This window comes from Pyxicephalus adspersus, chromosome 1 (assembly GCF_032062135.1).
Source record: "Pyxicephalus adspersus chromosome 1, UCB_Pads_2.0, whole genome shotgun sequence".
NCBI lineage: Eukaryota > Metazoa > Chordata > Amphibia > Anura > Pyxicephalidae > Pyxicephalus > Pyxicephalus adspersus.
Window position 1 is genome coordinate 168,670,231 of NC_092858.1, and position 25,116 is coordinate 168,695,346.

The window sequence follows — 25,116 nt, forward strand, 5'->3', positions numbered from 1 at the left end:
GGTCACCAATATAGGAAGCGAGGTCAAAAACACGATAACTTGTGTATGTACGCTTCCCAGGTCTAGCTAATGGTATGTACATGTGTAAGATTTCTGTCGCTATCTTTAATAATTTATTTCAGTGACATTAGAAGGGACACATGCACAGAACGCTGTTCAGTTCTATAGGACGGGGTGGAGGGAGGATGAGCAGAAAGCAAACAATTGTGTGTGTTCTTCATAATTGGAAATCAAAGTCGTCCCTGGTCAGTCATTTAGTGATTTTACTAAAAGATCGATAACCGACGTTGGGGGTCCACTGTGCACAAAATCGATTATTATCTAACATCTGTGCATAGCTTAAAACTAAAAAAAAAAAAAGTTTAGTATTGGGTAAACATTCTTATATCAGTTCATAAATAAATGATATCATAGTGAAGGTTTCTATTGCAAGGTGCCATTTCTGTAGGTTTGTTTTACAAACACAATCAATTTTTTTTCAACACCTTGATGTGTTTTTTATTTGTTTCAATCACTTTCTTCTTTTAGTAGAAGGTTTGGATCATTTTGTGTTTTTTTACACTAACTTAGTTTTATTATTTTTTAGAAATGTTGATTTGGTTAAGTATTTAATATATGACATAACAATTTTAGAATATATGCATATTGCTAGTATAAAACTGTGCATACAATGATGGACTTCCAAAAACAAGAAGGGGTTCAGAATGTTCTAATTTGGCAGAGGTGTAGCTGTGATGTATGGGTCTGTCTGGTGCCTCCTTTACTCTGCATATGGCATTTATGTGACTAGCAGGAATACGGCAGATTGGTACAGATCTCTACTTGTATATATATTCTGGTCTGTGAGCTTACTTATGATGTAACATTCCTTAATATTCCCTGTAAATGGCAGACCAATGCACAGTAGAGGACAATGCACTGCACCATAATACACCTGTGCCTTGTGGTGTGCTGGGTTTAGGGAAAAAAAATCGTCACGTGCCCATTCATGGTAAAAATGTTGATTTAACACAACACAGTTACTCAAAGGTTAAATGATCCAACAGAAAAGGACTTTTGTTCAGTATGTTGTTGGTGTCTCCACGTGAAGAAGTCCTTCTTAGAAGAGCAACAGGGCTCCGATTCCTCAAGTGAGAGCTGCCCTCCGATGCATAGTGGTGTAATGATCAGCTAACATCAGGAGATGTCGAGGAAAACCAGATCCAACTAATTAATTAAGCAGGGAGATCCTTGCACTGCATGTCTGCAGGTACAGTTTTCTCTTCAGCAATGCACAGCACAGTATGGACATCACTAAATCTCCAGTCAAACCGGAGACAAAAGCATCAGTGCCAAAGTTATTCTCATGACTAGGGTAGAGTAGAGTGATCCATGAACTGCTAACCCCGACCAATTCAACACCCACCCACCTTTTTATTTCCCAATCAAACACACCAGCCTTCTGTTGGATTAAATTGGCCATAGCAGCCTGTTTAACAACTGATATATAACACACAGTAAACTTATCTTCAGAAATTTCAAACAACCCCTCCAGCGCAGCATACTAAACTTATTTCTTTCTTACAGGTTCATGAAAAAAATTATTTTACAATTACCAAAAAATTAGCTCCGCTCATTAACCAGGCCCCCAGCCGCTATCACACCGCCTCGGGGACAATCAGCGGATGACCCCCTCTAACACCTAGGCCCCACGACAAGTGTCGTGCAAGGCCACCCTCAACCAAGAGACCCATATACTGCCGTGTCTCACCCCATTATTTTCTTCCTTTCCCAACAAACTTTAACCCTTTCATGGACCTTCTGAAAGAACCCCAACCTGCTGCCATGACAATGAAACTTCACATAGATAACTTTTTTTTGGAAAGGGAGGGTGGGAGATGCTTGCCGTTTCAGGTAAGAACTCACCCCTCGCCACCCAACATCTTTATTTATACATTAATTTTTTCCCTCCCATAACAAAAATTAGCCAATCAATAATTCTCCTTTTCCCGCATTTTATTTGAATTTCCCGCACTTTTACCTTCCCACATTTTTTTTTTTAACCCTTCTTCTCATGTCTTTCCTCCTCACCCTGTCATGTGTCCCTTCACTTTTTTGTTAGCTACAGGCCAACTCACAATGGATATACAACTATGAGCCTACAGAACAGGGATGCCTTGGCTCAGGAAATGCATGACTGTCTTTCTGGAGGAAATCAGGATTAGAGGTACATTTTTTATGGTTACCATTTTGGAATGATTGCCATTTATGTTTATGTTTCCTTTAACATAATTTTTAGTACTATACCTATTTTTAGAAAATGTTCATTAATATCTAGGACTGTCAATAATTAGGGCTTATTTATGCATAACCACACAGTATTCCAGTTTTCTGTTATTGCTTTCTATTACATGCTATTTGCTTACAGCATAGAGATCCATTTGTCCCATTTAATTAAGGATCAATTTTGCCAGCTTAACTCTTCACCTTATAGACCCCAAGGTGAATACCCAACCCAGTATGTGGGTCTCTCTACCACTGTGTTTCTTAACCAGGGTTCCATTGAGCGATTTGTACCCTTTAAGTCATTTTAAGTGACAACAATGATCTTTTTGGCAGAAGGTAAGGGTGACACTCTTCCCAATATCCAGAAATGTAGGATGTACTATTAGCTGTGGGTATATTATTATAGCAAGAATTCCTGAAAGCTTAAAAGCTATTTTAAGGCTTCCTGAAGACCTGAAAGCTATTTTAGGGTTTTCCTCATTATAAAAAGGTTTATAAACACTGCTCTACCCCTAACTAAATTACTGAATATTCCCCAAAACACAACTGGCACACAGCAGCACCCAGGGCCCACACATTCAGCCTTATATGAAATGATACACATGCCCATTGTAAAAATGTATGTTTATTGTAACAATCAATTTATATTCATAGGTCAATAATTTTACAATAAGAAAACAAGATTTGGCACCAGTAAAGGAATATTGTGCTTTATGATAGCAGGGCAACATCCATATAATAAACAAAACTCTGCATACAGCTCAAAGCCATACAAATATTGTCAAAGGCTTTGTATTTGTCAGTCCGTTACATAGATTTACACAGAGCCGCCACAGTTTAGGGTTCTGTCTATGAGTTGACCACATGATTTTTCTCTGCTTAAGTTAACAAATACAACTAGGTTGTATCCCATCAGCGGTATAGACAATGAAAGGAGAAGGGTCAGACAAATGGGCTCATCTGTCTCTCACTCCGCTCTCGTTCCTATCGGCCAAGACCCCGGTGAGAAGCTTTCGCTGCTTTTCCCTCCCTAATCTGAACTTGGCTGTACTTTTGATTGCAGAAGTTGATACCATGTCAAACTTAGTTTCTTACAATCCTTGCATTTAAAAAACAAAAATGTGATGATCCATTATTGAATACAGTGCTGCATTCATTGGTCTATTTCATCTCTGCCTGGACATTGGCTTTAAAGTCTGATTTTAGCAAAATTGTTTTATATCTATTCAATGTACACAGGAAACTAAGTTCATAGTGTCCGAACATGTTTTTGTGAACCCATGGAGCGGGGAAAAAAAAAAACTATGTTGCAGAGTATTTCTCTTTTTTTCTCCTTTTGGAAGCCATAGTCTCTGTAAGGGTCTGACACTCCCTGCAGAGTCACAGCTACAGCCCTAAAGCTTTGCCGATTTGCTGGGTTCCAGGTGTGACCCAGCAGGAGGCATGTCAGGCCACATTGCAGGGCCCAGGATTTTTTTATTCTGCACCATTGTTGACTTTGCATTTTACAAATTTTAGACACATTGCTGTAGTGCTCAACTTTACTAGTCAGCAGTCTAGTAATGGACCTGGAACAAATATGCTTATCCAGAGCTTTCACTTTGTTCTGACTCCCAAGTTTGTAGTTTAAACTTTTGAACCCAGAGGATTAACATATTTAATAGGGGGTCCACAATGGCTGCCCCTGTATTTCTGTAGATATAAGCTTGTATGAGCTTTCAATATAGACTACAAGCCATTAATGGAGTGCATGCAAAGTAGAATAAGGTGCAAATAGAAGGCATAGAAGAATTGGATTTAGTGGAGACCAAACTAGGCCAAGTTGCCCAGGGCCCCCACCTTCCCAAGGACCCCAGCTGATTGAATGGCTGAAGGTTCAGGAAGCTGAAATGTTATGAAGTGGAACCCCAAATCCACCTTTGCCCAGGGCCTTAATCGAGTATACAAATCTAGATCTGCTGCCTAACTGCAGCCATGAAAAAAAATCATATTGCCAGGCTCGCAGTGCTATAGGGAAGTACCTTCTAAATCTGGAGAGAGAGAAATCCAAATCCTTTGCAGATATGGGATTATATATATCCTGAATTTTTGTTCGATAAACCCAGACAACAACTATAGTGAGTTATCTTTGCACAAAAGCATTAAAGATGACCTATCACTGAGAAATGATGTAAACTGACATTGCTTGCCTGGTTGGTAATCTGGTCCTCGAGGTTTAATACCTTCTAATTAACTGACCCAAAATGAGGATGTGGCTCAGGTGCTTACCCAACCGTGGCACCACTTGTCACACTTATCTGCATGCTTAAGTGACTTCCACTACTGAAGCTAAAAGATCCTCTTTGCTTCCAGGCAAATAACATCTTTTAGTGGTGGGATTTCTAACTCAAATTTTATGGACAAGAAATTGCCAGTGCAAAATGTAAACATATAGTGCGGTTTCCCCCAACACAGTACCATAAAACACACATTTCATTTTAAACATATATCCTTCGAAGAAGCACCCGTAAGATTTTGTGTTAGAAGTTGAATTTTTTATTCTTCAAAGAAGACCTCCATTTCCTCCATAGGTATTGCTGGAGAAGCATGAGCATCGTGAAGAACTTCATTTATCCTGATCTGATTCTGGTTCTGATCCCCTAATCTGATGGCAACACTCAATTTCCAGCAAGTGTGGCCAACATTTGCATCTCTGAAAATGATGGCTCCGAGTTCTGGAATTGGTCATCAGAAACAGATAGGTGTACAAAAGTTTCACTCACCTCCTCTGAGTCAAATAGCTTAGGTAGTGGGGAAGTAGTAAATCAATTTTTGTGATGGAGCACAACAAAGTGATATTTCTGTTGGAGAGAAACCCCTGACCGCTCCGTCTGGGCCCATGGGAAATCTACCAATATCATTCCTAAGCCTTCACCGCTGGATTTGTCATTTTACATTATCGTGATTGACCTCGTAAAGTGGACAAGAACGCCAAAAACTTCAATGTGGCCAGGAGCAGAGCCAAGAACTACGGCAGGGACCTCCCATGGTTGCATCATCAAAAACATATTACAAGCCATCGACTGGCTCATTCAACCAAGCTTCACCTATGCCCTAAAATCAGTTTTGGGAAGCCAACTCATTAATCAAGCATTAGATCCAGTTCTGGGTCAGCTGCACAGATTCTTTTTGCCCCGAACCTAAGATTTTAGGAGAAATGGTACAATAAAGGATCCTTTACATATCAGTTTGGAATTACACAATATTATAATACAATATTTTGAACACACATATTATACTTTACAATACATTTACACAATAAATTAACATTTAAATGAATGTTTTAAGTTTGGACCTTTTTTCTCCCTTCTACCCAAATGTGGGTGTTTTTTATTTGGCCCAATTGTAGGCATGGTCAGTGATTTCTGGTATTTCATTTATGGTTCAAGGCATGAAGTAAGCTCTCCACCACATTAATCATACAATCACATATTTTACAGACCTCAATCATTTTTTCCTCAATTGCACAACCCTAGTATATTTTGAAAATATTACATTATTTAGATTTAAAATCACAGATAACAGAAAAGTAATGGCACTGGGAATAAAAGTACTGAATATCACAGTAGTATACAGATATTTACAATAAGTGAAAACAAAATAGTATAAAATACTTGCAGACTGACCGCTAGCAGCAGTACAGCGCCCCCGTTCTTCTACAAGCAATAATAGTGGCTTTATCCCTATGAAATATACAGTACAATCCTGAGAGAATATCAGGCATACAGTTGCTTTAAACAACTGTAAAAAAAATGAATTATGAAATCGAGGCGAGGGACATCCTGAGAAAATTATAAAGTGCGTAGCGCTTTCTTCTTTTTTGGAATGTTCCCATCACTGTGAAATATACAGTTAACTGAAAAGTAGGTGCAGCCAGTATGTATCTTAATCGTTATCTGTAGGTCTGGAAATAAAAAAAGACACATTAATTTTACTTGTAAAACTTTCCTTGAAACATAAATATTTGTTTCCAATCCTGGGAAATTGGGTGGTATTTTTAGTATTTATTATAATTATTATTGCATTTATCAGAACTGGTTAGTTTATTTATTTCAGTATTGTTGTTTGTTTTATATGTGTATGTGCGGTGTACAAATCATTATAAACAGGTTTATAAACTTCAAGAGCTATTTGAAGTCAATTGCATACAGATCCACACTTGTTAATTGTACTAAAATCTTTTTTGATTTTTACTTTTTGGGAAAGGGAATAAAAAGATAAGAGATTTACCACCAATATCATTTAAAAATACTAGTTTGTGATTTCAAAAATACTTTTTATAAGAGAATTAAAAATGGAAGGTCAGGATGACAGCCCAGATACTAGAACATGAGGAATAATTTACAATAGTGCCAAGTACTTAAAGGGCCAATAGGGCACTATAAAGTACAATAGGGCCAAGAAAAACCTTGTTGTAATGTGTATTTGTATTATTCTTTACATCTGCCCATTGCTTTTACTTTAAAACATTATGGTAGGTGGCAAGTGAACATGACACATGGCATGGCCCTGGAGCTTTATATGAGAGATATGCAAAATTAGGGAAGATATGGCTAAATCTGGACTCTTAGACTGAACTGATGCCAACACCTGGACCCTAATGTACAGAGAACCAAATTCTGGACGGTTTTGATGGACAAGAAAAGAAAAGTTGTGTATGACAATAGACTATTATGGTGGACAAGACCAAAACTAGATCATTTTAGTTCATAGGACCAAAACCTATACCATTATAGTTGATAAGACCAAAACCTAGACCTTTATAGTTGATAGGATTAAAACCTGAAGCATTATAAAAAGCAGGTCTAGAAGGTGAAACAATTGGATAGCAACCACTAGAACATTGGGGCAGAAGAAACAGAACCTACATTTCTACAGGAAAGCCAAAGCAAGAAAAATGTGGTACCTACAACTGTACAATGGTAAGAAGAGCCTATAAATTGGGTGCTTAGTACCAGCATGCAAAACACTGTTTTAGGCAGATCTAAAACTACTTTAGTTTGTCTAGTGGTTCTAGAACAATATAGCTGCTGAAAGAAACCTAAATTTGACTGTACCTGCATCTGGTTATAGATCCAGTCTAGAAACAATGTTACATTGCCATAGACTCCAGGTTTGTTACGATTGGCACATCCTGTTCCCCAGCTCGTGTCGCCAACAAGCCACCACAATGAGTTTGTTTTAGTGACCAAGGGGCCACCACTGTCTCCCTGTGAAAATAAATTAAAAATATATAAAAAAGTATTACATATATATTATTGGCCAAAGTGTAAAATCTACAGTTGTGTAAAAAGTAGGACTGAAATGCACAATGGGAAGTCCGTACTCTGGCCTGAACCTACATTTTACCTATACAGAGCAAGCAGCAGGTGCACCTAAATGTATACCCCAACAATAAACCCTTGTTTGCTTCTCTTTGGTCTTTTAAATATACTATTGAAAGCATTTTGGTATATCTGTTTCCCTAAAATAACCCAATTACTCCATGTGCTCTTCACGTGCACCAATTTATCAATTGGAGCTGTACCAGCTATCTCTATGGGCTACATATAACCGATTACATATTCATAATCCCAATAACCTGAACACCAAAGTCAAACAAACCCTCCTTTACCTGGCATGTATCAATTCCTCCGGAAAGGTATCCAGCACATATCATGGTGGAAGTAATGGCTCCATTATAAACAGATGCCTTATTGCAGGTATTTGAGTCAATCAAGGGAACATTGGCTGCCTGTAGGGTATTAGAAGTGCTGCCTGTAAGAAGATAAAAAATACCAGATTAAAAAAAAGTAATGTGTGAACACTTGTCCTGTGTTTCTCCTCTTGTCAACATTCATCATTTGGACAGGAAGTATATGGAAATCTCGTTTTTGGGCACAAGACTGCAATGCAATCCTGGCAGAGGTTTTAGCCGTTATTGCTAGAAATTTTTGTTTTTGCATTTTATGTTCTCATTTCTGGTTTTCTCTCTCACTTCATCCTGTGATAATGTGGCAACAACGCTGCAGTGCTCTTAAATTCATTATGTTTTTGGGATATGGGAGGAAACCAGAGTGCCCGTGGAAACCCATGCAAATATGGGTATGACATTCAAACATGCATATTATGTCCTGGGCTAGCTATGGCTCCTTAGGTAATGGTCCTTGCTTGCTTAGAGTAATATTATCTTTGGAACAATTGCTTTTTAAGGGGGCTACAGGGAGGCGCAGATATGTAAAGGGATTATAAAGTGATCTTACATGTGTCTCCATTCTCTAAATATCTCCTGGAGCATGTTCCCAACAACTTCTATTGCATATTTACCAACTTATCTTGAAGCATTTCCATAGTCTTTGACTTTCTTCTGTTGCATGTCTGCAGTCCCTGACCGCTTTCTGTTTTTACATTCACGGTATTATGTGCAGCCCTACAGTGAGGCCACACTTGAAACCCGTGCATTAAAAAAATTTGACCACCACTTCTCTAAACAAAACAATGAAATTACCAATGCCAAATAACATAAGGTGGCTCTTACCTCCTTGGGTAGTATATCCCCAGCCAGTGATCCAACAGGACTGGGTGTCACTCCATGGCATTTCTGCATTGGGCAAACAAACTGGCTTCATAGTCGCTGGATAAAAAAAAAATATGTACATGGTCAGTAAATAAAGGTTATATTGCATGAAATCTACATTCAAATGACAAGTCATACAAAAATGCTATACCAATTTGGCATACAATTGTGTTATTGCCATTTGTTTTTACGTAAAACATTTTAACTGCAAAGTTTTAATTTAAAAGGCAGAAATATTAGGAAAGCATTTTCTTTGGCAAGCAGGTTCACGTATATGCCCCGCATCCCAGCAGCACTGCTTCCTTCTCTCCTTGAAAGCTCCATTCAACTAAAAGATAACGTTCTATACCCTGTATTGGCCCAGTAAGTCACAATGCTGAGCCAGATCCCAAGCATCAGAATTGTCACACACCCCTCCATACTCAAAAGTTCCAGGTGTTCTTTATATCCTTGCTTATGCTGGTTAAAATGAGAAAGGGGAAAGGACTGAAATTAATAGGGATTGCCATAATGGTCATGAGCCAAGATTTGGGACCTAAGCTTTACCTCCCATCCTTAAGCTCAGTGAACAACAAGCCTGAAGGTAACTGCATGAGAAGCTGCAACAAGTCAGATGAAACCCATTTCCTGGTTGGAGGACACCCAGCATCATCTAATCTAGCATCCTGGCTGCCCCTAACATGTTCTTTTTAATTTTTCTTTACGACTCAGCATTACATATGGGCATTACCTAGAGAAGTCTGCATGCAAATGCAACCTACCTAGTAATGGTCATTCCTCTAGACCAGTGATTCTCAACCAGGGTTCTGTGGAGCTCTAGGGTTCCTCTAGAGATTTCTAGGAGTTCCTAGAGCAATTTGTGACTCTCAGGTCAGTTTAAGTGATACCAATGATGTACTAATGTTAATGTACTGTGAGCTGTGGATATTGTTTTTTATAGAAGGGGTTCCCTGAAGACATGAAAGTTATTTCAAAGGTTCCCTCCTGTTAAAAGGTCATGAAAGATGACCTTAACAAATCAAGGCATTTTGATATTTAGCTATCAATTGAGATCCAAGAGCCTGCTTACATCTGGGATGAGGGCTATTGAGAGAAATACCAAGGCAGGGTACATAAAACACCCTGCTGCTACACCCTTCTACCAGCAATGGTCTACTTGTATTGTATAGAGATGTACATAGACTTAGCAATAATGCCTCTGAGTCTAAAATGTGGTATGGAATATAAAATGGTTTTATGAAAACATTTCTTTAGAATGGTAACAGAGAAAGTAAAAGTATGTAAAACTTTAGCTTTAACCCTGACCTTTTACAGTAGCATGCATTTAATCAAGGCTCAAAATGATCTGATAATACTTTGACCGGAGCACCACAAAGAAGTGTGTACGTACAGGTAAATGATATGCTGGTTTTTAGCTTCATTAGTGCTATATCACTGTCCTTGGTTTCTGTATTGTACTTGGGATGAGAGATGATTCTATCCACACTGTAGAATGACCCTCCTGATCTAATGATCGACCCGGCAGAGACTCTCCATTGGCTGGGGTAAGAATAACTTCTAGAAAGAAAGAAATTAGGTGCTTAAAACAAAATTACTTTTTACAACAGATAAGTATGTTTTTCATAGAATCTCTCTGACTCTGGATCTAAAGAAGCCCCCTCACCACATTTTCAGCAATGCAATACCAATTGCATAATAGATAAGGCATCTGTACAGAACTTAAAGATGGTGGAGGGTGTATTAGATCTTATAGAAAACAAGGCAGAATTTCATAAACCACTCTGCTATCCTGCCCACTATCATTTTTAGATTATGGCATAAAGATGTAAATGGCAACCTTAGGCCTTTTATGGCCCCTAAACTCTAATTTTCTTGTGGGGCAATTGGCTCATTCCTTTACCAGTTTTGTGGACAGAGATGGAAAAGCAAATATTAGGCATCTCTACAATAGTGTCTCTTCTGGTTTGTCCACATGATTTTATTTTTAAAAAATGGCAAGATTAAAAGCAGTTTCCGCAAAACAGAAAATTCTTGTCACCCCAAGAGAAAAAAAAATACTACTATGCTAATAAATATTTCACAGTTTTTATATGCCATAATATCCAATATGACCTTATAACTGATTTGATGAGAGCTTACCCCTCTACGCAATGTGCAGCAGTAAGAATCCAGTCCTGGGTAATGATAGACCCTCCACACACATGCTTTGTGGAAGCCTGTAGGCTCACTTGCCAGGGCCATTCCCCATTCTGAGCTGCTGTTCCACCAACTATTCTGCTGGATACAGTCTTGCTAGATATTCCACAATCTGCAGTATAAAATACAAAAATTTATAAGTTTACCAAATTTCATTCCAAAACAAAGGCAAAAAACAGGGCTGTCTAGGGTGGATATGGAAAGCTACAAATCTGGTGCAGGAGAATTTGCTTTTTACACGACAGGTTAATTGAAGTGAATCTTGTATGAACAGTTTCATATCCGTAAGTAAATCAAACAGTGTCTATCTTACCTACAGCAAATCATGAACTCCAAGAAATATTGCCAATGATATGTTGCTCCTATGTCTATGGCAGTGACATTAGCTGGTGGTTTTATTCCGACCAGTAATGTTACAATGCAAATAGCATTTTCAGCAGATGTCTTTGTATATTACATAAGTGACAGCTGTAGAGGGAGTAGAGTTGCCAAATCTCTCTAACTATAATAAAATCACAATTAGCCCTATTTTATAATAATTTTTCCATATAAACCCCCAAATAATGAAAACTGTAGAGAGTGTATTTTGGATCCTACACAAACTAGCTAATATATATTCTGTTTCCATCCATAAAAAGCTATTGATCCCCAACTGGGCCTGGACTGGAAGTACTGGCATCTCTATGTGGACACCTAGTGGGACTTCCCAATTGTACATGGATGTCTTTCACTCATTCTGCATGAATGTGGTCCTACACACTAAGCTAATGATTCTTCTACCCTTGGGAAGTTTCTATCTCTGCTATTGTCACCTTAGAGAATATGGGGATTGCCAATCTTCTCAGGAGGTAGAAGCCTATTCTCCCTTTCCACCAGGAAATATCGTCATTTCGGAACCTCTGCTTTCTAAGGCCACATTAAACAGCTTCTCTTTTCATGAGGCCTATTTTTTGTTTCTTGTAAATGGTTAAAAGAGGTATTGATCTTCTCTGCCACTGGGTATTATGTGTAAACATTGCAAGTAGTTATAGTTTATAGACCATGTACGCGCACATTCTTATTTTCCAAAGCACACAATGGAACACAATAGAACAGTTGTTGATTCTTCTGGTTCACCCAAGACCTAGCACCTTACAAGAAATGAAGGCTTACCTATGCACTTTAGGGAGATAACTTTTCCAGATGGGCAATAATCCCTGCAAAAATAAAGCATGGACATGTAATAAAACTGATTTTGTAGCCTCCATTTATTATTGTAAAAAAAAAAGGAGTTCAATAAATATAGATAAAGTGAATCTGATTTGACCTACAACATGCTCAAGGTAGCCATGAAATTCTTGTGCTTGTCTTTGCAAGGACTCATGGCCTAATATGGAGCACCTCCAATCCTAGCCAAAGACTTGATTTGTTAAGTCTTGGGCTAAGATTGGAGGTGCTCCATATTAGCAGTTGGGTCCCAATTTCCTCAAGTAAACTCTTTAGTGCTTTCAAGCACCTGTCTTATGTTTCAGTTCAATGCCTACCTTCCCCAAAAGCTTTGAAGGATAGATTGATTAGTAAGTAATAATTAGGAAATAATGACAACGCTTTCAGTTTAGCTCACAGTGAGTGATGACGATGACGCTGTGAAAAATGTTGTTATCCACAAAACTAATACAAACACCACATCTATGGTGTGGGAAACTGCAAAATATTACATTTTTCTTTGCTTCAGATATATTTTGTGTTTTTAAGATATATTTGAAGTGGATAATAAAATCTCCCAAGGGTCCATAAGGAAAATTAATTTTTGGGCCCTCCATGTAACTAAAAAGGCACACCTATCAAATTTATATAGATAGACCGAGAAGAGTCATTCCATGGTTTATGATATACTAGGGGGGTCAGACGGCAAACATTTTCACCAACAGCCCAAATTTGCTATGATGGGGTAGCATACCTGCTTCTGACACTAGTGTGCAGCTTGTTAAATGTGACGCTGGTATTTATGCTGACAAAACCTTTCAGGTTTGATGTGACAGATTGAAGATAAGTGCCATCATAGGTGGACCTGAAGGAAAAACAAAAAAAAGGAGAAATGTTTTAGTACACTTTATATATTATAGGAGCAATAATAGTGGCATGAAAGAAATCTGTATAGGTATTTTTATATAAATAGGGGGCCTGGAACTGGCCAAGGAAGAGTTGGGAGGGATCTTTAGCCAACCAGTCCATGTCTAGGTCTCCGCTGGGACTTACCATATAGGTAATCACAAGCAGACCAGTGGGAACTAACTGACGTCCCAAAGTAAGAAGGGAAGGTAGCTCAAGAGACCACCATGAGAGTGTAAGTTACAAAGTTTTGTGCAAATAATGACTTACTGCTATAGTAAGAGAGAGAATTACGCGATAGGTACTTGGTTGCCCAGTTGGCCAAAGGTGTGTTGGCATCTGCCCTCCAACTCCATTTGAGCTTGTTGAACAGCCTATTCCAAAAAGATGGAATTATTATGAAATTAGCCCTCCCTTTACACTACTATATGTGTTTTCCATTCTCACACACTGATTAGTGAAGTCACATAATGGCGTTAGGTGAGAAGACCCACAATCACCATTCCAATTCATCTCAAAAGGTGTTCAGTAGGGTTGAGGTCAGGGATCTGTGCTGAATACCCAAATTCTTTTACATCATAAATCCACATCTTTATGAGACCGACTTTACTTCGAAGGGATGTCCACATATCTTTCTTACATAGTGTATGACCACCGAAATGCAATACTTACATTTTGTAGCCTATAGCTTGGCACGTCTGAACTCCGTAATTGAGGTTCCAGTCATCAAAGCACATATTCATCCAGGCTGACTTTGTTGGAGAATAAACTTGCAGTATAAACTTATCTCCATATAACCGTACTGGAAAAAAAAAAAAAAAAAGATAGGAAAAAAAATTTATAATGACATGCAATACAAATTAAAGTTGGCTAGGCTTCCTCCCTAAATTATTGGCTCTATGTAGGTGTAAAATATACCTGTAAAGAAAGGATTTAAAATTATTCATACTGTACCCCTTGTTTTTGGCCTGCAGCACCTAGGTGGGTGGGATTTCGAGCAGAGCTGTATGGTGAAACCTCTCAAAAAGGCACTATTCCAATGGTCTGGAGTGTCTTCTCTTGTGATATCACCTGCCCCATAGTCCATCAGACTTAACCAGGAACAAAGGTGTTAATTATAATCCTAACATTTTTCCTTTTCACCTGCATACAGTGGTACCAAAAAATTACTTCCCAATTTGCCCACACTGTGCAAACTCCCTCTAGATGAGCCAATTTAAATGGACACATTCAGGATCCATTGGTTTCTCAGTAAAATGGCTCTGGAGTTTATGTGTGATACTAAGATGGGAAAGGAATCATTGTGATTGGTTCTGTATAGATTTTATACAAGCGGAAATAACACGTTCACACAAACACTTACTACAGTAGCTCTCATCCTCTCCATTGGGGCAGTCCTCTGTGCCGTCACACCACTTGGATGCCTTTACACATTGCCCAGATGTTCCACATTTCCGTTCACAGCTGTTTGTAACTTGGAAGAAAAGTAAAAAAAAAAGCATATGTTAGTGCTTCTATGCTTTGTTATCATCAAGCTTTGTTTTGTCCATTTCCCATCTCTAGGGATTACTCAGACTGTTATAACATTATAATTATTAGTATTTTTATAAACTTTATAAATAGGCAGGGAGATCTGTATGGATTTTGGTTAATAGCTCAAAACATAAAGACTGCAGTCCAGGCACTGGGATATACACGACTGCATTATATGGGCCCATGATGGGCAAAAAGGGTGAACAAAAAGGCCAGTCACATATATATGCATTTTAAGGATTCCTTCCAAGCTTGACTGGACGGATCTGCTTTTTTAAATTACTATCCAAACAATATAAAAAAAAAAAAAAAACAAGCCTTTAAGGAAGTTATAAAGACGAAGTGTGTCACATGGAATACAGACAGGAGTTTTATTTCCTGCATTTTATAGTGTTTTGTGCTCATGCATCCTAATATGCTACACACTTTTGTATAAACAGCAATACTTGCTATAAAGATAGGTATTGCCATTTATCTGTAGAACATATTGGTTCATAAGGCTTTAAGACGAAGAGAAATAACCCTCAAGCATCACCTCTCTATGGAGGGAAGGGGGGATAGGAGATACAGTCCTGTCCAAGTCCAGTACTTGTCCTGTGGTGGTGAACACTGGTTAGATAAGGAAATAATTCAGAATTTTGTGTTTGATTAGTATTGTATACAGATTTGTGGACATTATATATTGGACTATAATAGGGATTTGTTTGAAATAGCAATTTGTTGATGTGTGGTTATGGGAGTACTACATTATTTTGATACTCCAACATCTGACCAATGTTCTGGACAGTAATGGCTGTTGGGTGTTCTGGAAATACTTTCCTTGTATATCATCTTTAGTATATCAATGGCTTATATGGGAGAGTTTTTACTTCCAGTCTGATTTCCAATCCAATGAAATCATGGGGTCTGAAGGCAAACCAGCAGCTGACTAACTTGTAAACTTGGGTAAATGGATTGGACATATTAGTAAATGTTGCTTAAAATCAATAAATAAGTCACTTCCTTTGTATGAAAAGCCAATCAAATCTGCATGGAATTCTGATCACTTATTATTCTATTCTTATTCTTATCGGAGACAAAACATTGTATACACGCGTGCAATGTTTACGGACCTCCAACCAATTGATTACGGATTAGAAAATTGGTCATTTGGGCTAACACAGACTGGCAGCAGGTTGCCATAAAAAGAAATCCAATGTGTGGAAAAAAATTGCAAGGATTTTTAACAAACTTTGTTCCTTGCTAAACAGATTTCTGAATAAGATTGTTAGGTTCACTATCGGTCAGGTTTATTGTCTTGGTCAGATTCATTATTATATATTAGATTAGAGCACAGAAGTGCACAATGTGGAAAGCTGCAGTATCTGCATCACTTTTAAAATAACTACCTCTTTCCCACCAAACTAAAATACCAAACTGAAAGAGAATTTCCCACCAAAACTAAAATGCTAATTGCAAAGAATAAAATATCCTAGTACGACAATTCAGCCAGTCAATCACTGTAACACAGGATTCAGGGGGGCATCAGTACGCCTCCAATTTCCCAAATTGCACTGAATTTGACAATTTTTAAAAAAATGAAATCAGCTGCAAATTGAAAAGCCATATTTAATAATAAATTATAAAATGACTTTTGAAGCCACTGTTTAGGATAAAAACATTTTTAAAATGAGATTAGGTATTTCATATTTAGTATTAACAAAGTCAATCTGTCTGTAGCTCCCAATGTAATAGCCCCAAGCCCTAAGAGGTGCTTTTTGGATAAATATTATCAATCTGTTGCTGGGAGCATTTCCTCCATCCTTCCTCTCCCAGTGTTTAATCCCACAGATTGCACATTTGCTACAATGGAAAATATGAAGCAGTAGAACAACATGTAGGGTATAACACAAAACACCAGATGATTGAGTTAGCTCCCCATATTTGCATGGGTTTCCTCCCAAATTCCAAAAACATACTAGTAGGTGAATTGGCTTTCCCAAAAATAATCTATGCAAGAACATTAAATGACAATGGCTATGACTATGGTAGGGATATTAGATTGTGAACTCTTGAATACGGACTCTGTAAGATGCTGTGTCATATATCAGCACTATAAATACATGATAATAAAATAATAGCACAGAAAGTCCAAGAGGCAAAAGCTACAACTGGCCTTCTGAGGAAAAGCATTGTCATTGTCATGATCTCTGTGAAAGGCAATAAATACATAATTATTTCTATTTTTGGACAGCGTGCACAAGGGCTAGAGCCAAGTTTTTATAACCTTTTATATCACCACTACAAACAATTTCCTTGTATACTGTAGAGCAGCATGAAGTTTATATTGTATACCACAATACATTATGCAGCGCCAACCTGTGGTACTGGTCTGCAAGGAAATTTTGGTGGTCCGTGGCTCTGGCCAGTGCACCCTCCAGCAGGGTCAGGAGAAGGACCTTGGCTCCCGTATGCATCGCAGGCTCAGGTCTCTGGACACAACCCACCCACTTTCCCATCGCAGGCTCACCCTGGGTGGTTCTGGCATCATGCCTTTATTATGGGGTAAGTTTCTTCCCCTTCAGGTGACACACAGCACCCCACGCATGCGCGGTCCGGAGACCATAAATTTATTGGTCCATGACGTCCAAAAGGTTGGAGGCCACTGGTTCAGTGAATATATTGTGTAGCACAGTGTACATTGTGTGAAGCAGAATGCAGTATATACATTGTACTGCTTAGATAGATTCAGTGTATTTCAGTAGCTCAGTGTATATAGTGTGGATTGTGCAGAGTAGAATACAATAGTGTTGGTTATACAACATATTCATTATCATGCATGAGCTAAACATAAAAATATATGTATATATATTATACATAATATATATAATCAATACACCTTTAGCAATCTCAGGGAAGGATTTTATTTTACCTGGCTTACAAAACCCACTTACAACAAGGATAAGAGTTTCCTAAACATTGAACTTTTATATTTTTAATATTATTAATATGAAAACTAGGATTTAAGAAAAAGAAATGCTCTTACCGAAATACCAGCACAGTACTGCAGCGATGATTGCTATTGCCAGAAAACAGATGATGGTGCAGATACAAATTAACTTTTTTCTACCTAGAAAAAGAAAATAGAGCAAAACTTCAAATATGTTCCATTTCTTCCGGTAGGCACAATCAAACTCTTTAGAATACAGTTTGATTTGATAAAACAGATGCATTAGGTCACTTGAATAACCAGGAATAAAACAGGTAAAAAATTCTGCTTAGTAATATCTATATCCAAAATGTTTTCATAGCCTAACACCATATATTCATATTCAAACTAAATCTGATTAAATGATTAAAAGAAGTCTAAGATGAACAAATACCCATGTGTAATAAAGTTAGCGCTGTTCTTTCAATTGTGCAGGGTGGCTGTTTTGCATCCACCCCCGCTATAATTTTCTGCATTATAAAACAGAATTTATATAGCGCCAACATATTAAACAGCGCTGTACATTAAATAGGGGTTGCAAATGACAGACAATGACACAGGAGAAGTGGACCCTGTCCTGAAGGGCTTACAATCTAGGAGGTAATATCTGGGTCCGCAACTTCATTTGGCTCACACAAAGTAGATTAACTTCCCATGTGTCCATTAGATACTAAAAATATAGTTTTTGTCCCTGAAATGCATCTTTTATTTTTTTTTTATGTGGTATGTTTGGTATCATGCCTTAGTTTTCTCAGGCATGGTAATTTTGTGAGTCTTTTGCAAAGTTTCCCTTTGTGAACAAACTCAGCACACATAATGGGTTTGTCATCTATTTTCTCTTTAATAATTTACAACTTTTGTACTGTAAATTATTAAATTTTAACTGCACCCAAATCGAAGCCAAAAGGTCAAAAGCAATTTAAAACTTGGATGCTAATATATAGATGCTATTTTTTGGGTCACATACAGTGGGGGATTAAAAAAAGGGTTAAATAGGTGGCTGACTAGTAGCCCCGATTCCCTGAGGATGCTAAAGACGTTCTTCTCTGCCATTTACAGTCAACTCAGATTTGCAAGGATTTGGATTTTACTTTCAGAAGAAGGTAATTAATGGCAGCCTTTAATTCCCCTCACCAAAGATCCTGTTAGCATAATCTTTTTTGTATGCATATAACCCTTAATATGTAAGAACACTAATCCTACCTAATTAGGGATAATTCTTCTATCACATATAAAGATTTCTAATAATTTAACACTGCATGAGATCCAATTCAAACACAGCTTTTAATACCATAAATTCTACAAACATGCATCAAATTTATCAAGCTGGAAGCAATTTTTTGTGATCATTTCCAGCAACACCAGAATGAACAAGCTGACATGCTATGCTGTACAGTTCTATGGACAGAGGAGGGAAGAGGACAAGAGGGAGGCACCCTGCTGCATCCCCCCAAAGGAACTGACAGTGGTCGTGCCTAGTTGGTTATTTAGTAACGATATTGAGAAACCATTGTGCATGCACCATATCACATGCAAGATTTTTACCCAGCAGAATTGTGATTGTCCGTGCATATAAATCAGATGCCAATGCACACTGACTGATTATGAAACAAAAAAAAAAAAAAAATATATATAGAGGGACCATGTAATGGAGGCAACCTGAGTTCCAAAGTAAAATTAACTTACTGCAGGTCATAGGTCTCCCTTTTAAATCTGCACCCAACCTAGATGTCTAGATGTTCCACTACAATCCAAAAGCTCAAAGGGTATTGAGGGTTATATGCCATATCTTTTTGTTCTCATTGGTCTATGCAAGATTCAAACTACAAATAATAATTGAAAAAAGGGATGGAATGATATATTTAAAAGCCAGGTGAAGTGCCTGTAAAATAAAATAAACCCTACAAATGCTTTCTTTTCTTACTAATGCTGTGGGTACAAAAAAAAAAACCTTCTGACCCGCCAGACATCCAACTAAGTCCTAACCTCCTGTTTGGGCTGACAACAGAATTCTTTGTGACATTCCAAATAATCTGATCAGTCAACAGGAAAAAGCAAATAAAAGGTGAGACTAGCTCTAGAGAGGGAATGCTTGGACATATACTTAAATAGATTTGTCAACTTGTTGAAAACATGGGGAGGACATAAAACTCCATGAAGATAATTATTGGTGCTTTGAGTGTGAACTCTAACAGCTGAGCTACAGCTAAAAAGAAACAACTATGTTGGTTCCCCTGAACCCTCATACACCATGGGGTGGTATTGCTCACTGTAAAACCCAGGCCTATTAAATGGCATTTGAAGAACTTTTGGGTCTTGAAAGTACACCAGCTCATACACATGACAATCAATTTTATTGGTGTCATTTTAGGTGTGTCCTCCAAACTTAGGTTTGATATTAAAAGCAGAAAACCCGCGTTTTGTTTGTGCACAACCAATATTTATAAGAATGCTTTTCATCAACTGGCCAAGAACTTTGCTCCCTTGTTATCAGAGTTTCTTTGTAGATACATTGTTTGGACTGGCAGTAATAATGAATCATATTACCGGTAAATAAAAGGTTTCCTTTGTGTATTGGCAACAGGAAAACCTTTATGTCTCAAAAAAACAGCCAAGACACAGTTCGGAATTCTGGTAATTACAAACAGCTAAAGTGGCTTTTCTAGAGGTAAAACTGATTATGACCCCTATGTGCCTTTTAAGAGGAAGCTATGATTGAAGGTGTCATTTGATTTTTTTTACATACAAATTCAAGAAAAATATAAACATCTATATTATTTGTATTTAATTCTTGTTTTATTATATACACATCCATTATATGAATTAGATTCTTATATTACAAGCTTTTATATATATATTTTAGGGGGCTCTGTTTTCTTCTATGAGTGAGGAAGGGACTGTAGTGGGGTCTGGGACTGAAGGGGTCCAAGCTGTGCTGGGAGTAGAAGGGGCCACAATTGCAGGTCCAAATTTGTATTGGGACCCCAAGTTCTCTAGCTATGCCACAGATTGTGTCCCTCACCCCCGAATCTTTTAGAAAAGCACAAAGAAAGCTCTGGATGTGCTAATTTCAGTAGTTACCAATCATTCCACATAGATTTGACTCCATTGCCAAATCTTGTGAGTTGAGATAATATCCACATATGCTCATTGGCCCAACTGTACTTTCAATTAATTACTCATCATAACCTTAGCAAACTACAAGCCCAATACCACTTGCTGGCCCTATTTACAGGGTTTAAGTGGTAAAACCCTTCTGGTTATTAAGGACACATTCATAACCCTCCCCAGACCTCCAAAATGAATTGCTTAAAGTGGCCCTGTAAAGGCCAGTTGACAAAAGGTCCCTGGAATAGAAGAAGTATACTCACTTCTCTGGTAGCCCTCTGCTTTGTTACATTCAGGGCTCTACAATTCCTTTTGGCAAACTCAAACGGGCAGTAGTTACCTATGATAGCTTGTATTAATGCATGCATTTTGCTAAGTACCAGAATGTTTTTGTAGCTGCCATTGGATCATTTTTTTATTACTCACCGGTTGTATCATTAACATTTTACAAGGCTATATAAATGATTAATAATGGATTATTATTAATAGATAACAAATTCAAACTACATTGCAGAGGGAAATATCACATTTTTGATCAGTACAAACAGTTCAGAACATTGTGCAGGTAGATTGTAGGGTACACTTACGTGAGGAGCACCACCCTGAGGATTTCTCGTGTTGGTTTGCTGGCACGGAGTGGTGAGGAGATACATTGGGAAGGTAATGTGGCACTGGAGAGACATGGTGAATGGGTGGAGGAGCAGATTCATAAACATTGTATGGTGCTTGATTCACATTGTACGGTACCTGGTTCACATAGATATGGTTATGATCTCCATGAAAACCCCTATTGTCATAATATGGGGGTGGAGGTGCACTCTGTTAAAGAAAATAAAAAGGTCTTAGATTACTGCTGTAAATAGCAAAATTTAGCCAACATTTTTGTAGCCTAGTTTTGCATAAAGATAGATATGAATATAGGATTTCTGGAGCATTTATTCCCATCTATATCGACTGGCGAGATTTTCCCCTCACTTCCTATCCCAATGATGCCATGTTGGTCAGAGAGACCAAAAGTTATAGGATATCTCTTCCTTGTGAGACAAAGACGTCACAAAGGGCACACTGGCCTTGAAGTCGAACACTAGATACCAAGTCCCACTGACACTGGGAGATGTCAAACACTGGATGCCAAAGCAAAAAAGATGATGTTAGGCTATGGGTGTGAAGGCAAGCCGGCACTGTAAAAAGTCAAAAACTGGACACCAGGGCATGTCAGCACACTGATATGTCAAACACTGAATGCCAAAACATACCAGCACTTGAAGATATCAAACACTGGATGCCAAGGCATGCTAACAATCTTAATCAGTGTATGCCAATGATTGCTAACATTTTGAAAGGCCAGGCACACTGGCACACAGAGATGCCAGTCAAGAATCTGGAGTAATGCTGGCAGCCCAGAGCCATTTAATGCTCTGCTTAAAATATTATTCAAAGTCTTTTATCTCTGAGAACTTTGTTTCACCTTGTCTGCCAGTTTCCTTTATTGGAAGCTGGCATTCACTCTTCAGATTACTCATTAATCCTAAAATAAACAGGTCGAAAAGTAATTGCCATATAAATGGACAAATGGAGAATACTTGCCGGGGTTACTACCAAAGCAGGTATAAAGATAAACCTTTAAACATAACGTCCTTTAAGTGACCCCAAAGTACAGCAATATCTTCCACAAGAAATCAGTGTTGGGAATTTTGGAGGTTTTCTGCTTCCAATTTACGAAAACTCTATCAAAAATTATGGTGTTGCACACAACAGCCAATCTGATTTCATTCTTCATCCCCTGGGATGATTAAAATAAAGGGGGGAAAAAAAACTGCAGGAAAAGGTAGAAATGTAATTATTTTTCCCAAACAAGATCCATGAAATGCCAAGCAGCAAAAAAGTCACAAGTTGAAACCCCAGAAAAGTGCCAGAGCCTCTTCTTGAAAGATTTAGGGTATTAAACATTTTTAGACTTGATAAGAGGAGGGAGAGGTTTTGTAATCCAGTGGAGAACATGAGCAGGGCTGACAACACTGCCTTGGATTTTATTACAGCATAGATAGTGGTCAATTCAAATAGGAAGTTAGGAGCATACTGAAAAGGTTCAAATATTTTGCGGTTTCTGCAAATACCAGAAGTTACTTATTAAACACAGATTAGCAAAACATTTAGTAACTTACCGGTGTATACATTTTTGGAGTATTGAGAATAATGGATAAATATGACACCTTGAGTGGTTTTACTTCATGATCTAAAAAAAAAAAAAGAAAGAAAAGGATTTTAAGCAAAATCACTGGAATATCACACATACAGATTTTATAATGATTGGAATAGGCTTCTAACAAACAAGTCTAACAATGATTTTTTGTCAATTTCCTTCTATGCCATTAAATACCTTTAATACTATTCCTTGTATGAATGTCACAAATACATGGAATAAGGGAAGATTTTCTAAAGAAAAAAAAACATAAAATGGCTGGAAATAGGTATATAAGCTAAACAAAAAGTCGATATCGAATAGAACCTCAGTCAAGTACAGGAAGTTAGGTGAAATCTCCCTAATTGGGACCTAAGCATTATACACACGTTAGATGATTCTTGCCCAAAAGAAATAGTCCCGATTGTCTGGGGCAAACTTGACGAGTGTGAAGTAGTCCCCCCACGATATTCACGTGTCCACCATGGAAGATTGGTGAATAACGGGGCTGGCACCTTTGATATCTTAATGACCCCATATTACCGTTTCAGATTGATGAACAACTGATCAGGAAAGGCCATTGTGCCCTCCTATAGAGAAAAGCACAGAGGGGTGCTGCTTGGTCATCTCTCTCCTTTCCATTGAACAGAAGAGTGCTGTGTATATAACACTCACTCATTTCCAGCAACAATCATTTGGCATCCATTGGATCAAGACAGAAAAAAAAAAATAGAGGGGTTTACTCTTTAAGGTTTAGCGCACAGAAGCAGATTTGGAAAATTAATCAGATGGACAGAAAACAGTAATCAAATGGGTGAGCGACCCAAATACAGTGGTTGATCAAATGATTGCACACATGATCCATAATTATCCACATAAAGCCATGTACAATTGAGGACCCAAAACAACAAGGTGATCATTTCCGTCAATCGTAGGAATGAATGAGCACAGTACAGACAGTGCTGTGAATACTTTGGAGATGGTCACTTGGGAAGAACCAGTGAGGACGTGTGACATCTCGCTACATTATTCCAAAAGGAAACAACAACGGTCATGAGTTTTTGGTCATTCATTGATCCGGCAGGAAAGAGGTTAGGTATAGGAATTCTAGATTTTCACCCAAGACAATCACAAATGATCATCTCAGAGACCAAAAAATCCAACGTCTGTATGTATTTTGTCAATTCAAAACTATAAAAACAAATATAAGGTTTTTGTTTGTTTTGTGCTTTTGGCTGCTGAGTCACACAGCACTAGTCAGAGAAATCCTACATAACAGCTCTCGACTCTCATGAGCGAGCTCCATGACTTCATGACGATGACACTGTGACCTTTACATTGTGCAACATCAGTGTTGACGACAGTCGGTTAGCCTTCTGCTCTGAGCAATAGCACAAAACCAACCTTAAGAAAGACATTCAGTTCTCGGTCATGCAAAACAGACACATTCCTAAGAAATGGCCTGTTTACAACCTGGAAACCTTTCATTAGAGAAACATGGGGACTGTTGCAGACTGAGGCTGGATGTATTTCATAAAAGGTCCTTTATCATAAGAGTTCTTTATCAGTGCAAAAAATTTGGACTTGTTTTCATTTTGCAGCCAACATCTCCCCACAGCGCCAATGTAAGGATGACCCCACCGCCTTCACAGCAAGATTACCGGGTAATACAAAGCAGTAAGATCTCATCTCACTTGCTCTTGCAATGGACTGGGGTGATTTCACCTGCTCAGCGTTCCCCAGGAACCCTTATGGAAGGATGAGGAGATGCCCAGTGCTTCAGGAGATAAGGGTTGGCATCAGTGGAATGTTCACTTAATGCCAAGATCAGTGTACCAGCTTGACAACCAGTATTTAAATATTATATATTAAAAAGTGTACCTAAACCAAGGACCAAAAATGGTGTACGGCACAGCACTGCTTACCAGCACCAATGGCCTTACAAACCTAAATCAATTTGATTTTTTTTTTTTTACATGGTATCATATATCTATAACTTTTCTTCAAGCTTTTTGACATATACTTGGATTTGAGTAGTTGATTATGCCAGCTGGGTTGGTAAATATACATTTAGTACTTCCTTTGCCCTTAAAGGAGTATTACAGTCTTTGAGATATGTATCCCTTGACATTTTACAGGTGTCACGTCATTGTAAATTGGAGCAGTTAAAGTATATAC

General features: G+C 38.0%; 1 protein-coding gene across 2 annotated transcripts in view; it reads right to left on the bottom strand.

The window, feature by feature from the left end:
• Positions 1-2,872: 2,872 nt before the first annotated feature.
• TMPRSS2 (transmembrane serine protease 2) overlaps positions 2,873-25,116 on the bottom strand; it is a 40,687-nt gene continuing 18,443 nt past the window's right edge. For both annotated transcript variants that reach the window (XM_072398323.1, XM_072398322.1), the window contains exons 2-14: positions 22,922-22,992; positions 21,344-21,575; positions 17,706-17,789; positions 14,511-14,621; positions 13,820-13,949; positions 12,996-13,106; positions 12,209-12,252; positions 11,000-11,168; positions 10,251-10,417; positions 8,822-8,917; positions 7,919-8,061; positions 7,362-7,514; positions 2,873-6,208 (exon numbers count right to left, since the gene is read on the bottom strand). In XM_072398323.1, the coding sequence (XP_072254424.1) occupies positions 6,197-6,208; positions 7,362-7,514; positions 7,919-8,061; positions 8,822-8,917; positions 10,251-10,417; positions 11,000-11,168; positions 12,209-12,252; positions 12,996-13,106; positions 13,820-13,949; positions 14,511-14,621; positions 17,706-17,789; positions 21,344-21,575; positions 22,922-22,933 (1,464 nt within the window). In that variant the 5' untranslated portion in view covers positions 22,934-22,992 and the 3' untranslated portion in view covers positions 2,873-6,196. The remainder of the gene's footprint in view (positions 6,209-7,361; positions 7,515-7,918; positions 8,062-8,821; positions 8,918-10,250; positions 10,418-10,999; positions 11,169-12,208; positions 12,253-12,995; positions 13,107-13,819; positions 13,950-14,510; positions 14,622-17,705; positions 17,790-21,343; positions 21,576-22,921; positions 22,993-25,116) is intronic.